The sequence below is a fragment of the Mastigoproctus giganteus genome, chromosome 9, assembly GCF_048544385.1.
Source record: "Mastigoproctus giganteus isolate SK-2022 chromosome 9, ASM4854438v1, whole genome shotgun sequence".
Taxonomy (NCBI): domain Eukaryota; kingdom Metazoa; phylum Arthropoda; class Arachnida; order Uropygi; family Thelyphonidae; genus Mastigoproctus; species Mastigoproctus giganteus.
The window spans coordinates 127,606,479-127,627,571 of NC_143583.1; the positions used below are offsets into that span (position 1 = coordinate 127,606,479).

Below are 21,093 nucleotides of genomic sequence, written 5' to 3' on the forward strand. Positions count from 1 at the left end.
CTAATATCTTGCTGCAACCTTTTCTTTTCTACTTTCAAATCATGTCTTCCATTCTCTCTTCCCTCTTCTCTACAAGATTTTATTCCCATAAGTTCTATTCTCTTATTATTCTTAATCGCATATTCCATTGTCCTTTTAAGTATAATCAGATCCACTGGTTCCTTTCCTGCAATAACTTGCAGAGCATCATTTGAAATGGTTCTGCAGGACCACATCACTGCCAGAAGGGCAAATCTCTTTGCTGAAATAAGACTTCTTTTAATGTGGCTATTAGTCACTCTATAACCCCAAGCCCCACATGCATATGTCACAATCAGTAGAAATATACATTTATAGAATAGGTCTAAGGACTTGCCTTTCACTCCCCATTCTACCCTTGTGACTTTCCTAATTTTTAAATAAATCATCCTCACTTTATCTCTGAATTTCTGCATGCGAGGCAAAAAGGACATCCTTTCATCCACATAAACTCCTAGGTACTTGACCAAGGGGGGCATATGCTATCGTCATACCAAATATTTTTGCAGATGGCCAACTTTTTTCACTGAGCTTCCCTTTGAGCAGAACCATGTGAGTTTTTTTCATTGATATCTCCATATTATGGACCTCAAGCCCATTTCTCCACTTGTCCCATAGCCCTCTTAATTCTCTCCTCCAATTCTTTTCTAGACTTTCCCACGACCATTATTAACAAATCATCAGCATATGCTACCAGTTCACATCCTACCCACTCCTGAACCAGTAGCTCATTCAATACAATATTCCAACTATAGGGACCTATGCTTGAACCTTGTGGAGCACCTCTTGTTACTTCCTGAGTAACTTTCCCATATTTCGTTACAATTGTAACTTTCCTATCTTTAAAATAATCTTTTTAAACTCCATAGAACTGTACACTTCATTTTTCTCATTCTTGCTAGAAAGCTCGGCCACCACATATGATCAAATGCCCCCCTTAAAGTCAAGAAATATACCCAGGACATAATTTTCTGAAGTCTCTTGTACATATGACACCATTTAACCACAGCATCTTTAGTAGATTTGCCCCTCCGAAAGCCAAACTGCCTACAGCTGCTCATTCCATATATTCCTGTCTCATTTGTTGGTGTTGCCTCTTTAAATCCCCCATTTGTTCACTTATTCCTCTACTCCGTACCCTCTGGAAATTCCTCCTAGCCCTGTTCACTCTCCTCCTCATTTCCGCTAATATCTCATTCCACCAAGGAACAACCCTTTTTAATTTTGTGCTCCTCCTCCTCATAGACCTGCAGCAACTTTCATATATAATACTAACTATTTTCTCAGCCCTTTCTCCAGCCAGGCTGCTATCTATTTCTTGTCTATTATCTCTAATTCTTTTTGTAATCTCTTCTTCAAAACACTGCCAGTTTGCAGAACTCGCTGCAGACCTCTTTTCAAACCCTGTATTACATTCTACCCTCTCATCTCTTATCTCGAAACTGATACATCTATGATCGCTGGCAGTCCAGTCCTCCCTAACCTTCCAACACCATATCTTATTCCACAAGGATTCTGTAGTTAATGTTAAATCTATATTAGATTCTCCTTGTATAATACTGAAGGTAGAGGGGTTGACCCAGCTCATTTACAATATTAAGTCTGACTTATCAACATTTCCTCTAATATCAGTCTCGCAACTTCCCTAAGTTGTTGAACTTGCATTTGAATCAATACCAATTACAATTTTCTTTCCTTGTAATACATCTACCACTTTTTCAATATAGTTTAAATAAGGCTGCAGTTCATCACAGAACTGGCAGTACACACTTACCATATATATATATGCTACCAATCTCACTCAAGATCTCAGCACAGACTCCATGAGTAAAACAACTCATAAATTTGTGTTACCACACAGTCTACATTTCTCACTATGACAGCAGCCTGACTGTTTACTCTGGACTGCACAATTTTATCAGTTATTTTATAACCTTTAACAAGGTTCCCAACCACGTATGGCTCCTGAAGAAGGAGGACATCAGTCTTTTTCATCCATCCAATGACTCAACTGCAATGCAACATTATAGTATCTTTGCCCATTCACTTGCAGTACCTTTAGCTTTTTCATTTCTATTTCTCTCCTATCCATAATATAATCTAGTCCTATATTATTCATAATACTTCTTATATCCACTGTATTCTTTGCTTCTAACTGAATGGCAAAAATCCCTATTTTTTCGCTTACAATTAATATATATAGCACTTCCATTTTTCTTTTTACAATCTTTAAAAATGTGTCCCTCTTCTCCACAATGTCCATACGTGGTCTTCCTTTTACACTGATAAGCCACATGGCCATAAGATAAACATTTAAAACATTTTGGAATGAGGACAATATCCTTCATCCGAAATGAGGTCCACTGGCAATAGACTCTTCCTTTATTTATTAATAAATCTCTTAACCCCTTGGGCACTTCCAAAATCCAATTACTTCCTTCCTTACTTGAAGAAATAGACCTCACAATCACTTCCTTTTTAACCCTTTCCAAACTACATCCATGATCAAACAAATTTCTATCCCAAAGTTCTTGCATAAACTGTTCCTTCTGTATATCCTTATTCACATCATATACTATTATCTTTAAACCAGGTTTCTTTGGAACTTCAACTTTAAGTACAGTCTCTTCCAACCTCTTATTATTCTGTAATTCACATAGATCACTCATAGAATCAACTTCAACCAATATTCCTCTATCTCTAATCTTTCTTCTTCTCTTTACTTTATCTTTCTTCATTAAAGGTCTTATATCCTCATTAAAGGTCTTATATCCTCATTCACCACTGCTTCAACTTGTTCACTCATAGTATATTTATCTGTATTTGCCTTAATGAAGGTCACTATAGTTTCACCTCCCTTTTTAACTTCCTTCACTTTTTCTCTTCCCTTCTCAAATACAGAAGCATAACTTTCAAATTGTTGTTCTTGATCCTGAATTAACTGTCTACAGTCTTTTACTCTAGATACCATTACTCGATTTTCCACAAACAATCTAATTGCTCTATCTTCCAACGTATCCCACATTGAAAGAATCTTGTTCATGGCAGCTCTAGTTACTTTATTTGCATCACAAAACAGAAATTTTTGGAGCCTAGTCCATACTTGTCTTATTTCCAAAAACTCCTCCCAAATATCTTTTCCTATACCCATATTCACTATCTCCATTATCTATCTCTTCATCTTCTACTCTTACCCTTTTCTATGCCCTTCTTTCCTTATTCTTTTCTCCACCTTCCCCTTTTTCTTCACTTTCTATTCTCTCTAAACTACCAACTGCTGTCTTTAACTGTTCTTGAAACCTCATCTCCTCCAACTCTTCATCATCCACTGCCAGCATATCCTCTGAGGAGGATATGCTGGCAATGGATGATGACTCCTCACTCCTTCTATGAGCCATAACTCAAAAAATAAGATTTTAATACTAAGCAATCAAACTTAGGAATCTAAATATTTAACTAGCTGGAATTGCTCCTGTCCCAAAAAACAAACAATGATTACTAAATTCCTAAGCACTCGGATGCATATATATTAATTATTACTAGACCATACCTACAAAAATGATACAGTAAAACTTTTAAAATTCTACCAAAACACTGAAATTCACAAAACAGTCCAGACAATTGCAACTTGTCTACTATACTCAAAACGTTTATTCATACATACTTATAGTGTCCACTTATCCTTATAATTCTCACTGTCCGAATCTAGTTCTGACTCCACTACACCGACCAGGACTTGGTATTGGTGTTTAAAGGCACAAGGGCAGCTAAGGCCAAAATGTGCCAGGTCCTACATTATTATTCTAAGGTAATATAATATGTTCTATTTTGGCATCATAGGAATTCATATATATGTATTTCCTTCAGAAATGTATAGAGTGTAGCTAGGTTAGCACTATTGCCAATCATGTGGTTAAGCAATAACGGTTCTTGTAGTTGTGATTGAGAGTGGAAAATTCTTCTGAAAGGAGAATAGTGAGGACAATCTAAAAGTATATGCTTGACTGTAAGCGGTAGTGAACAATGTATGCATTGAGGTGGGTCATCCCCCATGAGTAGAAACATATGGGTTAGATGAGTATGTCCAATCCTTAGTCTTGCTAGAACAACTTCTTCCTGTCTATTTTGTCTAAAGCTGGAAATCCATAACGCAGGTTCTTTTTTGATTTGGAGCAACTTGTTATTACTTTGTGCCTTCCATATTTCTGACCACTGAAACATATAGACTTTTTTTATATGCTTCAAATAATCTCTATATGGTACTTTATAATTTGCTGGTGTTGTACTGTTTGGATTTTTGGCTGCCTGATCTGCTCTCTCATTGCCTAAGATTCCAGAATGCCCTGGGGTCCAGCAGAATTTGACTTTATGATTCCTACTTCGTAGGTGGTTTAAGTAGCAAATGATTTGTTTTTCGATTGGTTGTGATATTGAAAACTGATTACCCAAAGCAGACACTGCACTCAATGAATCAGTGTATATTATACTGCTAGTACTGTGGATAGTGTTAATATTCTGTAAGGCTAGTTTAATTGCATATAACTCAGCAGTATAACTGTTACATTCAACTGGTAGTGATATGGAGACTGTAAAAGATGGAAAGACAGCTGCGGCACCAACTGTAGAATCTGTTTTTGAGCCATCTGTATATATTTGGTAGCTTTGTATATTGTTGAGGGCATGTTCTTTATGTAGTTGTTTGATATTTTCATTTGCCAGGGAGTTCTTTCCCCATTGCTGAAAGTGCGTATCACAGTGAGGGAGATTTACAGACCAGGGTGGATCAGGAATATCGCTTTCTTTAAGTATGTTATCAAAATCAATATTCCAGCTGTGAAGCAAATCTTTTAGTCTCATGCCAGTTGGTCTATTTTCATTCGGTTTACTGTTATAGAACGTTGTCCACTCAGGGTTGGAAAGCAATGGTCGAATGGGATGGTCTGGAAGGCTCTGAATTTTAGCTGCATAATTTAGAAGCAACATTTTCCTTCGAAGGTGAAGTGGAGGTTCGTGTGCCTCTACATACAGACTCTGAACAGGGGATGTTCTAAATGCGCCCAGAGCAGTTCGAAGGGCACTGTGTTGGATGGTATTAAGTCTGATTAATGCGCTTTTCCTAGCTGAATCATATACAATAGCACCGTAGTCTAAACGAGATCTGATAATAGCATGATACAAATGTAATAGAGTGTATCTATCAGCTCCCCATGTCATAGCAGAAATGGACCTAAGTATATTTAGTTTCTTTAGACAGACAGTTCGGAGGTATGTGATATGTGAAACAAAGTTCAGTTTGGTGTCCAATATTAGGCCTAAGAAACGGAAATTACTGGTGAGAGGGATCAAATGGTTTTTTAATCTGAGTTCTGGTTCTGGGTGTAGCTTACGTTTTTTGCAAAAGTGAACTGCAATTGTTTTTTGATCTGATAAACGATATCCATTCTGCATTGCCCATGCCTCCAACTTATTTATAGAGAGTTGCAGCTGTCTTTCAATGGTATGAAATCACCAAGGATACAAAAAGGTATATTTTTGGAACGGCAAGATATAGTTAGATCATCAGCATACATATATAGTTCTACAGTATTTGGGATGTTGTGTGTTATGGTGTTCAGTCTAAGTGAATATTGTGTGTTGTGTGTTATGGTGTGTTATGTTAAGTGTGGATGTTGTGTGTTATGGTGTTCAGTCTAAGTGTATATTTTGGGAACGGCAAGATATAGTTAGATCATCAGCATACATATATAGTTCTACAGTATTTGGGATGTTGTGTGTTATGGTGTTCAGTCTAAGTGAAAAAAGGGTAGAGCTCAGTACTGATTATTGCGGGATACCTTCTTCTTGAATGTAGGACCGGGAAAGTACAGATTGATAGCGGACCTGAAAGGTTCTGTGTTGAAGAAAATTTTTAACGAATTCTGGTAAGTACCCTCGCAATCCTATGGAATGAAGCTCTCTCAATATGCCGTATCTCCAGGTAGTGTCGAAAGCCTTTTCTATATCAAGACTTACCATTACAAGATGTTCATTTTTGACGTAAGCATTGCGGATGTTAGTCTCGGCTTTCACCATTAGATCTAAAGTGGATCTGTTTTGTCGGAAACCAAACTGATTGTTGTTCATCAATTCTTTAGTTTCAAGAGCCCAGGTAAGCCTTCTGTGTATCATTCTTTCTAGGATTTTACTTAGGCAGCTAGTTAGAGAAATAGGTTGGTAATTTTCTGGAAGTGAGTGATCTTTTCCTGGTTTAGGAAAGGCCATAATGATGGAATGATGCCAGGAAGATGGATATGTACCCTCAAGAAAAATCCGATTATAGAACATTAATAGTAAATTCAAGGCTGTACTGTTTATATGTTTCAGCATTACATAATATATACCATCAGGTCCAGCTGCACTGTTAGGTGATCTCTTTAATGCTGTTTGCAGTTCAAATAGGTTAAACAGTTGATTATAGCCAATATATTTAGAAGTATGGAATTTTATTTTGTACCTTTCTGCTGAAGCTTTGATTTTAAGAAAAGAGTTGCTATATGCTGACGTGGCAGATGTTTGGTAAAAGTTCTCTGCAAGGACGTTAGCTATTTCTTGACAAGAAGAAATTTCCTGTCCATTTTTGATTAAGATGGGAGAAGGAAGAGGTGGATATTTCCCATTTAATTGCCGAATCTTTTTCCAGATGAGACGACTGCTAGTATCCTTTGTAATAGTGGAGGCAAACTGTATCCATGATTCCTTTTTGGCTTTTTTTCTAACTTGCCTAGCTTTTGACTTTAGCCTTTTATACTGAATTAGGTTGTTGGTAGTTGGGAACTTCCGGAACAGGTTCCAAGCTTTATTTTTTTCCTTTTTGGCATTAGTACAAGCTTCATTCCACCAGTGTTTAAGGTTTTTGTGTTTAAATGTGGAGGCTTGAGGTATTGCTTCGGAGGCAGTGGTCAGTATTTGTCTGGTAATATGCTCTGTGGCATCATCAATGGATTGTAGTTTGATCAATTGGCTATCAAAAGAAAGACGGTTTGAAAACTTTTCCCAATCTGCTCTGGAGAATTTCCATTTTGAGCGATTATCAGGATATGATGTTTGAAGCGTTTGGATTCTGCATATGATTGGAAAGTGATCACTGTTGTGTGGGTCGTTTAATACTGTACATTCTATACTGGGGTATAATATGGGGGAACAGAGTGTTAAATCAATTGCTGACATAGATCCAGTGGGAAGGTGAGTATAAGTATTTTCACCAGTGTTCAGTAATGTTAGATTCAGTTGGTCTAGTATCGTCTCGATCAAGTGTCCTCTACTGTCCATGTGGTCTGATCCCCACAATGGATGGTGCGCGTTGAAATCACCAAGGATACAAAAAGGTGGTGGTATCTGTCTTATAAGGTCTTCTAGTTCTTTAAACGTGCACATCTTGTTAGGTGGAAGGTACAGAGATACTAGAGTTAGAATTTGCCCAACTGATACACGTACGGCAATTGCTTCTAAGTGGGTTTGAAGCGGAATGTTTCTAGATGGTATTTTACAGTCAACTAGAATTTCGACGCCTCCACGTGCGGATAATGAGGAGTTTCTATCTTTTCTGTAAAATGTAAAATTTCTGATTGATGGAGTTACTTGTGGAGTTAGATTAGTCTCTTGTATGCAAACGGCTATAGGACCATATCGGGAGATTAAATCATAGATGTCATCGGTATTGCTGCGTAAACCTCTACAATTCCATTGAACAATGTTCTGCATTATCGGGGTTTGAGGAGGGAAGGCGAGTCTGTCTGTTTCTTGTGAGTGGGTTGCTTTTGACGGTCGTATTTCATTTTATCTTTTCTAGGAAAATTGGGACGTCCAGAATCTGTACCCTCTTCTACGTCATCAGTTTGACCTGATGAAAATCCAGTCTCCATATCATCTTCTGCATGAAGATCAAGTACTGTTTCATTGTGTGTAGTTATATTTTCAGAGTCCATTCTATTTGAGTTTGCCTTTTGTGATTCAGTGGCTTGTTGCCTTCGTGATTTATTTGACATTTTATCACATGATTTTATTTTAGGCGGAACTGTGATAGGAGTATTGCTTATTTCATCAACTACAACGGGTTTGCTGGTAGGTTGAGATGTTGATAGCACAGATCGTGCCCATTCTGCAATGGATGTATTGGGCGGAATTGATACATCAGTTTGGGTTGAAACAGCTTGGCATTTTAGTGTAATGGCAGCGTACGTGGTTTTTGGGATAGTTGACTTTATTTGCTTTCTTGCTTCTTGATATGTGACCTTATTCTCAGTCTTGTACTTTTGTATTCTTTTTTCAATTTTCCAGAGTTCGCATGATTTTGAGTATGCTGGATGGTCATTCTTGCAATTTGGACATTCCGGAGCCTTTGCAGTGCACTCTGTTTGTGAATGGTTTTTTGACCCGCAGTTAGGACAGGTATTTTCGCCTCTACATGTTGTTTGGGAGTGACCAAACTTTTGGCACTTGAAACATCTTAAAGGGTTTGGAATGTATGGGCGGATACGGCAGTTTAGGTAGCCTGCTTTAACTGAGGTCGGCAAATTTGGTGTACTAAAGGTCAGTATAATATTACGTGTGGGAACAAGTTTGTCATCCTTCTTTATCATAATTCTTCTTGCTTGTGTTACTTTCTGTTCTGCTAATTCCACGACTATCTCCTCTTCAGTTACGTTCAACAAATCCCACTCACTTATTACTCCTTTTGAGGAGTTCAAGGTGTTATGTGGTGAGACTTTGATTGGGATTCCGCTTATAGATGTCATTTTTAATAAAAATTCTGAATGCCTTGCTTGAGTGGTCTCAATTAAGAGATCTCCTGATTGGAGCCTTTTCACCATTTTCGGTGTACCTGCTGCATTCTCCAGACATCTCTGGATGATAAAGGGAGAGAGTCTGCTTAGCGGCTGAGTCGATAAAGAATGTACAATCAGGAAAGCTGGTGAATCTGATTTGTTACAGTCTTTTTTCATTCTTTTTGCCAGATTGGTATCGTCTTCCATTCTTCGAGTCTCAGTATGTTGAGAGCTTGTCGGCTCTAGTGGTGGACATGTATCACAGTCCATTGTTGCTCCTTTTAGCCCTGGGAGTGAGCGCTTTTCCTCCCAGATTTCCGGCCCCGCTACGTGGAGGCAGGAGCGGTGCCACCTAGTGGCCAAGCGGTTGGAGAGGTTAGTTTGTTAGTGCAAAAAATTAATAAATATACTAGGAAAAGAAAGGTAATTTTCCTTTCTGGGTTCTTACTTAGGATCTGTTAAGTACAGAACCACTTACAAAGAAATGAGTATGAGAAAAGCACTGGAAAGAAAATATAACAAAATCACTGGGAAAGAGCACTATATATCGCTTTGGAAAATCGCTTGGACACTATCGCTTGGCACTCAGGGCCGACCAGGACTTGCCTGGCCACCCACCCCAGGCCACATGGAGGCAAGAGTCTTGGCAATTGTATCTGACTGCTTCCTTGTAATTTTCTGCACTAAAAACAGTAAAAATATACAATAGTCCTTGTATATCTCTCACTAATAGCACTTTATAGCTTACAAGAATCACAATCCAATATACGCTTGCCCTGGGGCGGTACCACACTGACAGTGGTAGAGAATGAAAAGGACTTGGGGGTAATTGTGCAGGCAGATATAAAGTTTTCTGAGTAGCTTGTAGTGTCTTGTCAATGATATAGAGGAATTTTTCTAGCAGGGATAAGGAGGTGATTATCCTGTTGTATAAGGCAATGGTCAGACCACACCTTGAGTACTAAATACAGGTCTGGAGGCCTCATTTTAAGAAGGATGTAGAGCTGTTGGAATGAGTTCAGAGAAGGGCAACAAGATTAGTGAATGGAACAAAGGGTTGCTCTTACGAAGAAAGGCTTAAGTTTTACAAATTACAGTGTCTGGAGACTAGGCACCTGTGAGGATCTGATTGAGGTGTATAAAGCCTTGATTGGTTTGAGCATGATCAATGCCGATGGGATTCTTCCTCTTGCTTAGAATAATCACCTGAGAGGGCATAAATTCAAATTGAGGAAAGACGGATGTAGGATAGATGTGCAGAAGTTTGCCTTTAGCCAGCGGGTGGTTGATTGGTGGAACAAACTTCCATCTGTCATTGTAGAAGTTGATAGCTTAAACAGATTCAAGGCAGAATGACAAACATTTGGAGCAAGTGGATGGGCAAAATAAAGGGGTTTTTTTTTTTTTTTTTTTTGGCTGATGCTATATAAGCTTGCTTTTTTGCATCATGTGCCTTTGCTAATGCTAATGCTTTACCTCAGTTGATATAAAAAGCTTAGTAGCTTCTATGATTACTTCCTTCAATGCCTCTCATTGCAGTTGATAACATTATCGATTAGTTCCACTGAAAGGAATTTAAAAACTAAGACCACAGTAGTAGCATTTATGAAAGCAAAATCTCATTTCCTTTACCCTTGACAGCAGTTATATCTTTAAGTATATCCCAAATTAATATATCCCATATTATAATACAATTAATTGTATATAGTCATGCTAAGATTTGATCAAGCTTAAGAATATCCCATGTGCTCTTATATTTGGGAATTATCAGACTATTACCTGTATGTAATATATAACTCAGGGCTCTTAGTACTCAAAACAGAACAAATTTTGTGTTTCCACAAGTTGCTTTGGGCTGTACTATCAAAAAAGCTATAACATTTTGTTTCATATGTACTGAATGGCAACTGATGTCAAACAACAACTTCATTTTCACTGGGTTGGTAAGGTATCACTATAAAAGCCCATCTACTGTAAGAGACCAGTAAGTGTTAAAACATGGTAATGTTTCATATTTTTAAATAAACAGAAGTTTGCCTTTTCAGGGATGCTCTTTTTCGAAAAGTAGTACAAAAAAGGACAACTAGTGGAACAAAATTCCATTTTGTTCTGAATATGACTAAAACATTATTTTCATTGGTTGAAAGGCTGTAGGCAAATTTTTTATCCATATCAATCTTTGATTTCAAGGTTTCAAATACAACATAACTGGTCTGCGCATTAAATAAGTTATGAATTAGAGCTTAAAAACAAGAAATTTGTCATCTGTTATCGTTAGTTTCATCTTCCGATGAAACTAATGACAACAGATCACAAATGGAGATAATGTTACTTCTTGTTTTCATTAATGGCTGTGGTTGTGTTAAGTTAACATTGATGGCAGTAAAATTGGGAGAATCAAGAACATTAGTACCATCACAAAAGTTACAGAGATGGTTATTACTTTTTATGCACGATCCACAAAAATTGTTGTTGCAAACCACACATGCACACTGAATGCTGACAAACAACAATTTTAAACTGCAGATATTAGGAAAGGTTTACATATACAAAATGCTTGTTAGTCATATGAATTAATCCTAATTTAATTTTTTGAAAGTTCACATATTTATATTAATTAAACATTGGGGCTGGTTTCCACATAATTACACATATGCATTGGCAACATTCACAAAAGTACAGCAGCCAATGACTATCAGTATTCACACAAAGCAGCCCATGTCTAAGTTGGATCTGTTATTATTATTATTTATTTATTTATTTATTTTTTTTTTTAGGAGCATTAGCAACTAAGGCCATATTGCTCCGGGAATATGTGGTGGCCATTCCCTGACCTTTCCGCATCCTCCGTTTTTGGTGGTGATGGGCTCAAACCCCGGTCTAATCAAGAAGCGTGTGGTACGCACTGCTGCTCCTTCCCACCTGGCTACGGAGGCGCCGTTGGATCTGTGCAATTACCAAGAATAGCTATGTCAGAATTAAAGAGATAAAAGTTAGAGTTGTCAAGTGGATAGTGGCAAAAATAGAAAACAATAAAGAAAATAAATATGGCATGCTATTATAAATTATGAGTTGTGAGTAAAAAAATAATAGTAGATGGTGAATATTCTTCTGTCTGGGAATATATTCTGTTCAAGATTACCAATTCTTAACGATATAATGGGCACAGCTCCTTTTTCTGCTATCTTATTCACACAAAAAGTAAGCAAAATTTTGTAAACCCAGTAAAAGTACAAACACTTTCAGATCACAATAAATTTTTCAGTTATAATGATTTAAAGCCACCAAGTGTTTGGCCTTAACTAATTATAACTGGAAAATTTATTTTGGCAAATCTTATCAGCTCAATAAAAGTCTATGTAAGAAATGTTCTGAGTTTGTCCAGATAATTTTTCTGCATCTATCAAAGACTGAAAGTGCTAAAATATAATAAACTTGCATGAACAAAACACACAATTTTGGAATCATTCATTTAGTCATAAGAAAATGTAGGGTAAGCCTGTAAAACTTTGAAAGGTGTGGCAATTTCATTTGTAGAATTCAGAAAATTGCTTCAAGTAAACACTGCTTTCATAAGGACTGGGTGTGTCTGGAATTTGTACTGTATAATGGAATTACATTGCTATGGAAAACTTATTTTGTGATATTCTAAAATTTGCTGAGTGAATCAGTATTTAAAAAAAAAATTGCCTAAAGATCACAAATGAATAAATCTGATATCCATGAAGGCACTGTGCTATGCGAGACTGAAGACTTAAGGACGGAACGCTACATTACAGCTAGCAAAAAATGAATCTACAGCTTGGAAAAGATAACAATTAAATGGTATGTTACAGTTACAGAACTTGTTTCAGGCTCTTCGTCATAATAGCTTCAGAAATAACAAACACCTAGCAATGCTCAAAAAGAATTTCTACATTTCTTTTTATCCTAGTCTATGGAACATAAAAGAATCCTTTTCTTCTGTTGTGTGCTATGGGGAGGATATTTGGATGCCTCAATAGTATGTGATGGTTTGATTCTGAGAAAGCTCACATTATTTGTATCCAGTGGTGAGCTGTAAATATTTTAACAATGGGCTCGCACTTTTGCCGACTTTTTGATATGAAACATCCTTGGGGGGGTACCTACTGAGTAAATCTGATTGGTCACAGAAGTGACGTCATCTGCAGCATCTGCCAGAGGTGCTTCCCATGCTCAGACCACTAGTCTGTGTAGAGCACTCACTAGTAGTATGATTAGAGTGTGTGACGCATTTTTCGTTACCAGTATGATATCTCGAGTTCTATCTTTTTGGAATTTTTGAACATTATGGTATTATGGTGAAATGAATTCCTCTTCACTGAAATCTTCAATCATATAAAAAACAAATAAATTTTCAGAATCTTCTCTTCATTCCTATTTACTTATTACAATGGTGAAGGGAAAGGGACCAACAGAAAGTGCAAGTGCTGGCAGTGCTAAGAAATGAAACAAAATTGATTTAGAAATGAAGATGATTAATTAAGAATTACGAAGCAGGACAAAGTTTGTCATCTATTGCATGGAATTAGGTCTCGCTGCTTAAACGGTGAATACTATTTTAAGGAAGAGTGTGCATATAAAAGAACATGTTAAAGGATCGATGCAGTTAAGCAAAATGCAAGAAGTATTTATGAAGATATTAAGGATAAGTACAGCAAACCCCAAGCCAAGTTCATGGCAAGCAACAGGTGGTTTAATAGATTCAAGCATCGCACTGGTTTCCAAAACATTAAAGTATGTAGTAAAGTCACCAGTGCTGATTCTGCAGCTGCAGAGAAATTGTGATGTGTTGGAAAAAGCTCCTAAATCTCCACAGCCCTCGACTTCTGCAGCGGCATGCTTATCAGCTGGAGAGTTAATTCTGGCAATGATGCTCGAAAGGTATATAATTTTGCACACCTTTGTAATTTTTCCTGTGGATGAGATAAAAAAAAAAAAAAAAAAAATCGAATAAATAATCCCATTTACATGTTCATCAAACATTTCTTTTTTGCTTCAATCAAATTTGCAAGTGCTGCATAAGCATTTAGGGAAATTCCAACTTACGTAGAGTTCCAGGAACACAACCCTTACATTAGTTGGGGAGTGGCTGTATACAATATTAATCATCCTAACTGACTTACCATACTTATAAAATTAAACATATATCACAAATCCAGAGTACCATGATACTTTATTACTGAATACCACAAAAAATAAAAGATTTATGAATGAATTAAAAACAGCAGTGAATTCTTCAAAAAACATACCTTTTTTAAATACAGATAAACATGAAAGAGGTGCAGCATTATAATAAGATAAATGCATTATCCAAACATTTTATACTTTTTTGTTACAATTGTATACATATGTTAATTTATGCTATGTTGAAGAAATATTAGTGAACTATGTTTATTTTTGTAGTTACTGACATGTTTTTAGAATTGTTTCTCCCCTTTAAACAAGAGACTGTTTGAACCTCCTTTGGTAGAAAAACTTGATTTTACAACAAAAGGAAGCTTATTTCCCAAAAATGTTAAAAAAATATATAAATAAATAACAGCAATTAAAGCAATAAAACTTAAAATAACTAATATATTTCTTATTCTGTAGCTTTTCGCTGCAAACTTACTTGAAGTTTTCTGTTTAAATTTATGTCAAGTATTAATATTAATAGTAGCAAATGATGCAAGAAAGCAAGCAGAGATTCCTAAAGTGTAAGGAATACATTGTTTTTATGAAGCAATTTTTTAATTAAATATGGACAAACAAGCCCACTAATCCAGGTACAGAGCATTTTATTTCAATCGTTGAGATTAACGGTATTAAAAGTATGTATACTCATAGTTAAAGTTTATGTCAAATTTGTTTATTTGCACTTGTCTGGAAGATGGGGGACACAATTTATGAAACATTTTAAGGGGGTGCAAGGCAAGGCATAAAAGTTTGGGAACCTCTGATATATAGCATCAGTCAAAAAAAAACGCTACTTGCATCATCTGTATATCCCATCAAATAATGTTTAATCTTTCCTTAAATTTATACAAATTACCCAACTTCCACAGCATCATGGGAACAAACTATGTGAGGAACAGACTAATTTCAAATGCATCTATTCAAATAGATTTCTAAATAACACAGGTTCACAAATACTAAATAAAATTTACCATTTCTATAATTAATACAGTAGAACCTCAAAAATCTGGCATACAAAAATTTAGCACTTTTTGAATATATGTTATTTCTCTCAAAAACAAGGATAGAGTACAAGGTACTGTTGTACAAGAGTACAACAGTGCAAGGACAGAGGGCAAGTAGGCTAGCCAGAATTAAAAAAAAAACAACAAAAAAAAAAAAAACAGTGCAGGTGCTGGATTTATGCATTATATTCCATTACTAATTTTCAAATACCAATTCCTTTCTCTTTTATATATTTCCTAGACTGTATGTCATTGTTACTCTGCATTTTCAATGTATAAAATCATTCCATTTTAAAAGGCATTCAATATACTAGTTCACAGTATGATATTTAGTGGTACGTATTTATTTTTTTATGGCAATTTTGATTGCTAAAATCATATTGCACTATTTATATCTCATATTAAAAAATATTGGACAATTGCAGCATTTGAACTGCAATCTTTATTTCTTAAACAAGTACATTATCCATCAAACCAATCCAGCAGTATGGTTTAACATTTTGGCTTAATGCTGCTAGCTATCATCCTGTGATGATTATAGGAATCAGAGCTATTGTATTATCTAATAAAAACAAATTACCTCCCCCGGATACTTAGGCTATGTGCATAACCTTCAAAACACTGGCAATTTCAAAAATCCAGCATGTGCTGGGTCCTGTGGCTGCTAGATTTATGAGGGTCTACTGTAGTATTATTTCAATCAGATGCTGACTTACTGAATTGTAACAGCCAATTCCATAGTAAGAAGATGAGTATTGCTTGTTTGTCTCTCAACTAACTGTCTACTGACATTTCCTAACACATCCCTAAGAGCATCTTCCAAGACCTGAAATTTGAAAGGTTTATTAAACATAATAATCTATACTAAATTGGTGAATGGTATTGTGAGCAGCATAAATTCACAGAAATTATCAGATAATTTGAAGGCAACTATAACAAAGGTGGTCAGAAAAATAAGGGACATTTTTGTAATATATTTCAAAATAGTTCCCTTGCTTATTTGTTTCATCATGGGATGAGATTATTTATACTCTTCCAAAAAAGGTCAGGGTACAGCCCTAGAAACCAACAAAACACTTTATGTCAATTGCTTGGGTACTCAGAATGTGCATGCATGCACACACACACACTTTACAGAGCTAAGTTATTTGATCAACTAACCTCATGTGCAAATTTTCACATGCCTGTTTGACAAAACAAACTGCTCGATGAAATTTTCTAAATAACCACTTTTATAACATGCGAGTTTTTAAAAGTTTATTTATTCAGTCTTTTTGGCTTAGCATCATTTCCTAATTATATTGTACTGCTCAATGCTCCTGATGTTATCACCTGTTCAGCTTTTGATGATTTACAGCTCCTATTAGTCATTTACATCTTAAAGCTTATTTCAATCAAATATATGTATTCCAATAACTCTGCTTATATATGTGTATATATATATATTTTTTGAGTATATATATATATATATATATATAAGAATAAGTGATAAAATGCTATTACTCCCATAACAGATCCTACCTATGATTTTCAATATTTTCAAAGTTTTTTAGTTCAAAGTTTTTTTTTTTTTTTTTTAGATGCAAAATTTAAAAAAGTTTTTGGTTATTATTTCTGTGTAATCTGCCACAAATTTTCGCTATTTTAGTACTATATATATCATATGATATACATATATACAAAAGTCTCAATGATAATAAAGTACTCAAACATACATCGGTTTAATTATGTTTATTTCCAATTTGGAAATTAGTCAGTTATATTTGGTTTTTAGGAGCATTAGCAACTAAGGCCATATTTCTCTGGGATATGCGGTGGTCATTCCCTGACCATTCCGCATCCTCCGTATTTGGTGCCAATTTGGAAATATGTACATAATAGAGTTAAATGTTTTCTGGTATTTTCTTACCACTTCTTTTAGTGACTGCAATGACAGTATATAAGAGTTATTACTGTGTGATTCTTAAAATACTAGTAGAATTAAATTTATAAAAATAAAAATTTTGTATATCAAACTCAGATCTAATTTGAAGAATTTTGTTTGAAGATTAATTTTATATAAGTAAATAACAATAGGTAACCAATTTTCCAGCTGTCTTTGCAATATCACCATCGTAAAAGATCACTTAGGTCACAAGAACTTACCGACTTGTTTATGGGTGAAAGATATATATATACATATATATATTAGAATAATGAAGCAGTTAAGAAAAGTAGTAAAAAAATAATACAAAAATTAAGAAAAAATAAATATAAAGCTATCATTAGAGGCAGCAAAATGCATATTCCTCCACATGATGCCCAATGTATAACTGATATTAAATATTAAATCAAAACTAATGCCAGTAGCATGGCAAAACTGTTGAGCAAAAATCCTTCGAATCGGTTCGCTTTTGCAGTGATTTGTCTAACGATTGAAATGCAGTGATTCCCTGACCATTATTGGCCTTATGGTCCTCCGTTGATATGGGGCATAATGGTCCGTCTATTTTTGTTATTTTGGTTTTATTTTACTGTAGTTAGTTTAGTCTCTATTTGTAATAGTTCACGTAATTTGTAACCAGCACCTTATGAGGGGGGACGCCGTTAAATTCTTATGTAATTGGCTCTAAATTATAAAAAAATTTAAAATTGATTTATTATTTTAAATTGGATTTTCTAAATTATTTGGAGATTTTCTGCTACAATTTTTAGTCTTGTTACCTTTTCTTCTCCCTCCCTGTTGATTAATCATTATGTTTAATTTATTACTTTTTCTCAACAGTTTTGCCATACTACTGGCATTAGCTTTGATTTAATATCAGTTTGTGTGTGTGTGTGCGCGCGTGCACGTGCACACACGCATGCACACTGGTTTCTTAATCTCATTGCTAGGTGTTTGATGGACCAGAATCTAAAGGATTATCTTTATAGTCTCGATACCAATGTTTACTTGTGCCCTGTAAGTAATGTTACTTGCGGGGCACAAGTAAACAGGTATTGGCTTAGTGGGGGATTAGTACACATTTATTTGGATATGTGGTATTAAAAAAACTAATAATATTTTAAATTAAAACAGCATAAGATAAAATTAAATAAATAAATAAACTAATTTATTGTCAGAAAATGTTTCCAGTCAAGATCTTTTGTTTCTAGGGTGGTTGGTTTAACCTAGTTAATTGTGCACCCCTTAGTTTGGGGGATTGTTTGGTTGGAGGGTTGGTTGCAGTTAAGTTTACACTTACTTTTAATTTGGGTTAGGATTTGGTTTTTTTTTTTTTTTTTTTTTTTTTTTTGAGGAGCATTACCAACCAAGGCCATATTGCTCCGGGGATATGCGGTGGTCATTCCCTGACCTTTCCGCATCCTCCGTATTTGGTGGTCACGGGCTCGATCCTCGGTCTAATCAAGAAGCATGTGCTATGCACTGCTGCTCCTGCCCACCTGGCTACGGGTTAGGACTCTATTCTTAAAGATGTGTATGTGGCTGATTTCAATGTGAATTCCTACATTGATTTAATGTTATCCATGGTTTCTATTAAAAATGCTTTTTTGTAGTCTTTGGCAATGGTATCTGTCTGTAGCTAGTACTGATTTTCCTAGATTTCCCCATTTGTGGTCCTCTGTACATGTGTGGAAAGCTGGATCTGAATTTGTACTCAGCCTTTTTCAATGCCCTTCTTATGTTCTTCTACTCTGACTATGAATTTTCTCTTGCTTTATCCTATGTAAGCTTTTGGGCAATCTCTATATTACAGCCAGTACATAGGGTTTTTTGTGGTGAAGATCTTCTAGTCTCCTTTGATTTTGATTATGTGTTCACTAATCTCCCTTTAGAAAACACTAAGACTCTCCTCCACTAAATACTAGATGACCTGATACAAATTACCTTCCCCCACCAACTCCTAGATACTTCAGATATCCTTGACTTAATAGATTTGTAGATAAAAGGTTACTTCAGCTTCAAAAATAGCCTATATAAACAAAAACAAGGTCTATATGAGCAATCCACTCCCCCTCACTGGCAAGAATTTTTATAAATTCCTTTGAAAAACAAAGCCAAAGAAAAAAGCTACCATAAAACCTAAAGTTTGGATTAGATATGTAGATGATGCCCTTACTATCTGGCTACATGCAATTGAGGAACTTAACTTTCATTTACATATCAATAGTCTAACATCCACACATCTTGTTCAAAATTGAATTAGAAGATAAAAAAAAACAAAAATTTCGAGACCTATTACTAAGCAGAACAACACTATTACAACAGAAATTTATAGAAAACCCACAGACACAGGATCTATCATCTTATTCTCATTAAACCATCCCTTAAATGAAAATAGTCCTGAAGAGCTTTGTCCCAAGAGCCTGCCACCTCTGCAAGGGCCAAGCACTAAACAATGAAATCCTCCAGATAACACACATCTTCAGAAACTGGATATCCACATGAACTCATATTGAAAACAATTAAATGCACAACAGAAAAATTCTCCAACAGTATTCCCAACAATATTCCTAACAATTCATCACCATCCCTTACACACCATGTATAAGAGAAGAAATAGACCAAATAGCTAAAAAACATAACATTTTTATCAGGTCACAAAACCACAATAATAAAAGACATGAAAAATTACCATCCTGAATTTTCCCCTCTCCAAGACCCCAAAATAACAAAATACCCTATATATCAGCTACAATGTAGAGAATGTCCTGAAGGTCACATAGGATAAAGCAAGAGAAAACCAGTAGTCAGAGTAAATGAGCACAAGAAGGCCAATGAAAACAGGCAGAGTAATAAATTCAGACCCAGCTTTCTATACTAGCTAGAGACAGATACTATAACCACAGACTCTACAAAGAAGATTCTTAATAACAGCCATGGAAAACATTAGTTGTGAAAAAGAACTTCTGCTCGAAAACAGCCACATACACATCTTTAAGAATAGAATCCTAACTTAAATTAAAAATAAGTTTAAACTTCTTAACTGCAACCAACTCTCCAACCAAACAACTCCCCCCTCCCAATTAAGGAGTGCACTATAACCAATCACCCTAGAAAGAAAGAATATCGCGATTGGGAAAGTTTTCCTGACAATATAATTAGTTTATTTATTTAATTAATTTTATCTTACGCTATTTTAATTTAAAATATTTTTCTAATACCATTTATCCAAAAAAATGTTTACTAATCTCCCATTACCCATTAAGCAAATACCTGCAGTAATGTTATCCACAAGGCACAAGTAAACCCTGATATCAAGACTATAAAGATAACCCCCTTAGATTCTGATCCACCAAACCAACTGGCAATGAGATTAAGAAAATCAATATATATATATACAGAGTGTCTCGAAAATATTGGTACAAACGTTTAGGGGAGGTAGGTAACATCTAAAGGAATGTGAATCGCATAGGAAACCATAACCGGAAACGTCACCATAAGTCAGTACACGGCGCTGTTCATCAGTTCGCAAGAGGGAAAATTTCTGGTTTACTCATTCAAGCAGTAGTCGCTGCACGAAGAGCATGCATCAATATACGAACTGTGAGCTGGCAGACATGCACCTAGTGTATGGATCAGCAGAGAGCCCACATGGTATGCGCCCCCATGCGGCACAACATCACTTCGCAATAAATGTGTGGGCAGGTATGGTCGGTGACTGCTTAGTCGGCTCATACCTGTTACCATTCCGCATGAACTCCGCTAAATATCTGATCTTTCTTGAACAAGTTCTACCAGGGTTACTTGACGATGTTCCAGCAAATGTGAGACGCAACATTTGGTTTCAACATGAAGGGGCACCTGCCCATTATGGAAGGTGTGTTCGTGACCATTTGAGCAGACATTTTGGGCGTTGATGGATTGGCCGGGGTGGACCCGTTGCCTGGCCCCCATGCTAACCCGATTTATCAAGCCTTGATTTCTTTCTGTGGGGCCCTCAAATCTATCATGTATGAATCGCCTGTGGAGACGGAAATGGATCTCGTGGCAAGACTCATCTGCGCTGCTGCTACTGTCAAAGAAACTCCAGGTGTGTTCGACCATGTCCGCCAATCCATGCTGCATCAGTGTCATGCATGCATTG

The 21,093-nt window shown here is 35.9% G+C and overlaps 1 protein-coding gene across 3 annotated transcripts in view; it reads right to left on the minus strand.

The window, feature by feature from the left end:
- The window catches only part of LOC150080713 (rho guanine nucleotide exchange factor 17-like), a 394,606-nt gene that overhangs the window by 138,264 nt on the left and 235,249 nt on the right, over positions 1 to 21,093 (minus strand). For all 3 annotated transcript variants that reach the window (XR_016547420.1, XM_090381790.1, XM_090381791.1), the window contains exon 11: positions 15,742 to 15,851. Coding sequence is in view for 2 of the 3 variants with exons in the window: in XM_090381790.1 (XP_090237916.1) it covers positions 15,742 to 15,851 (110 nt within the window). In the remaining variant the exon portion in view is untranslated. The remainder of the gene's footprint in view (positions 1 to 15,741; positions 15,852 to 21,093) is intronic.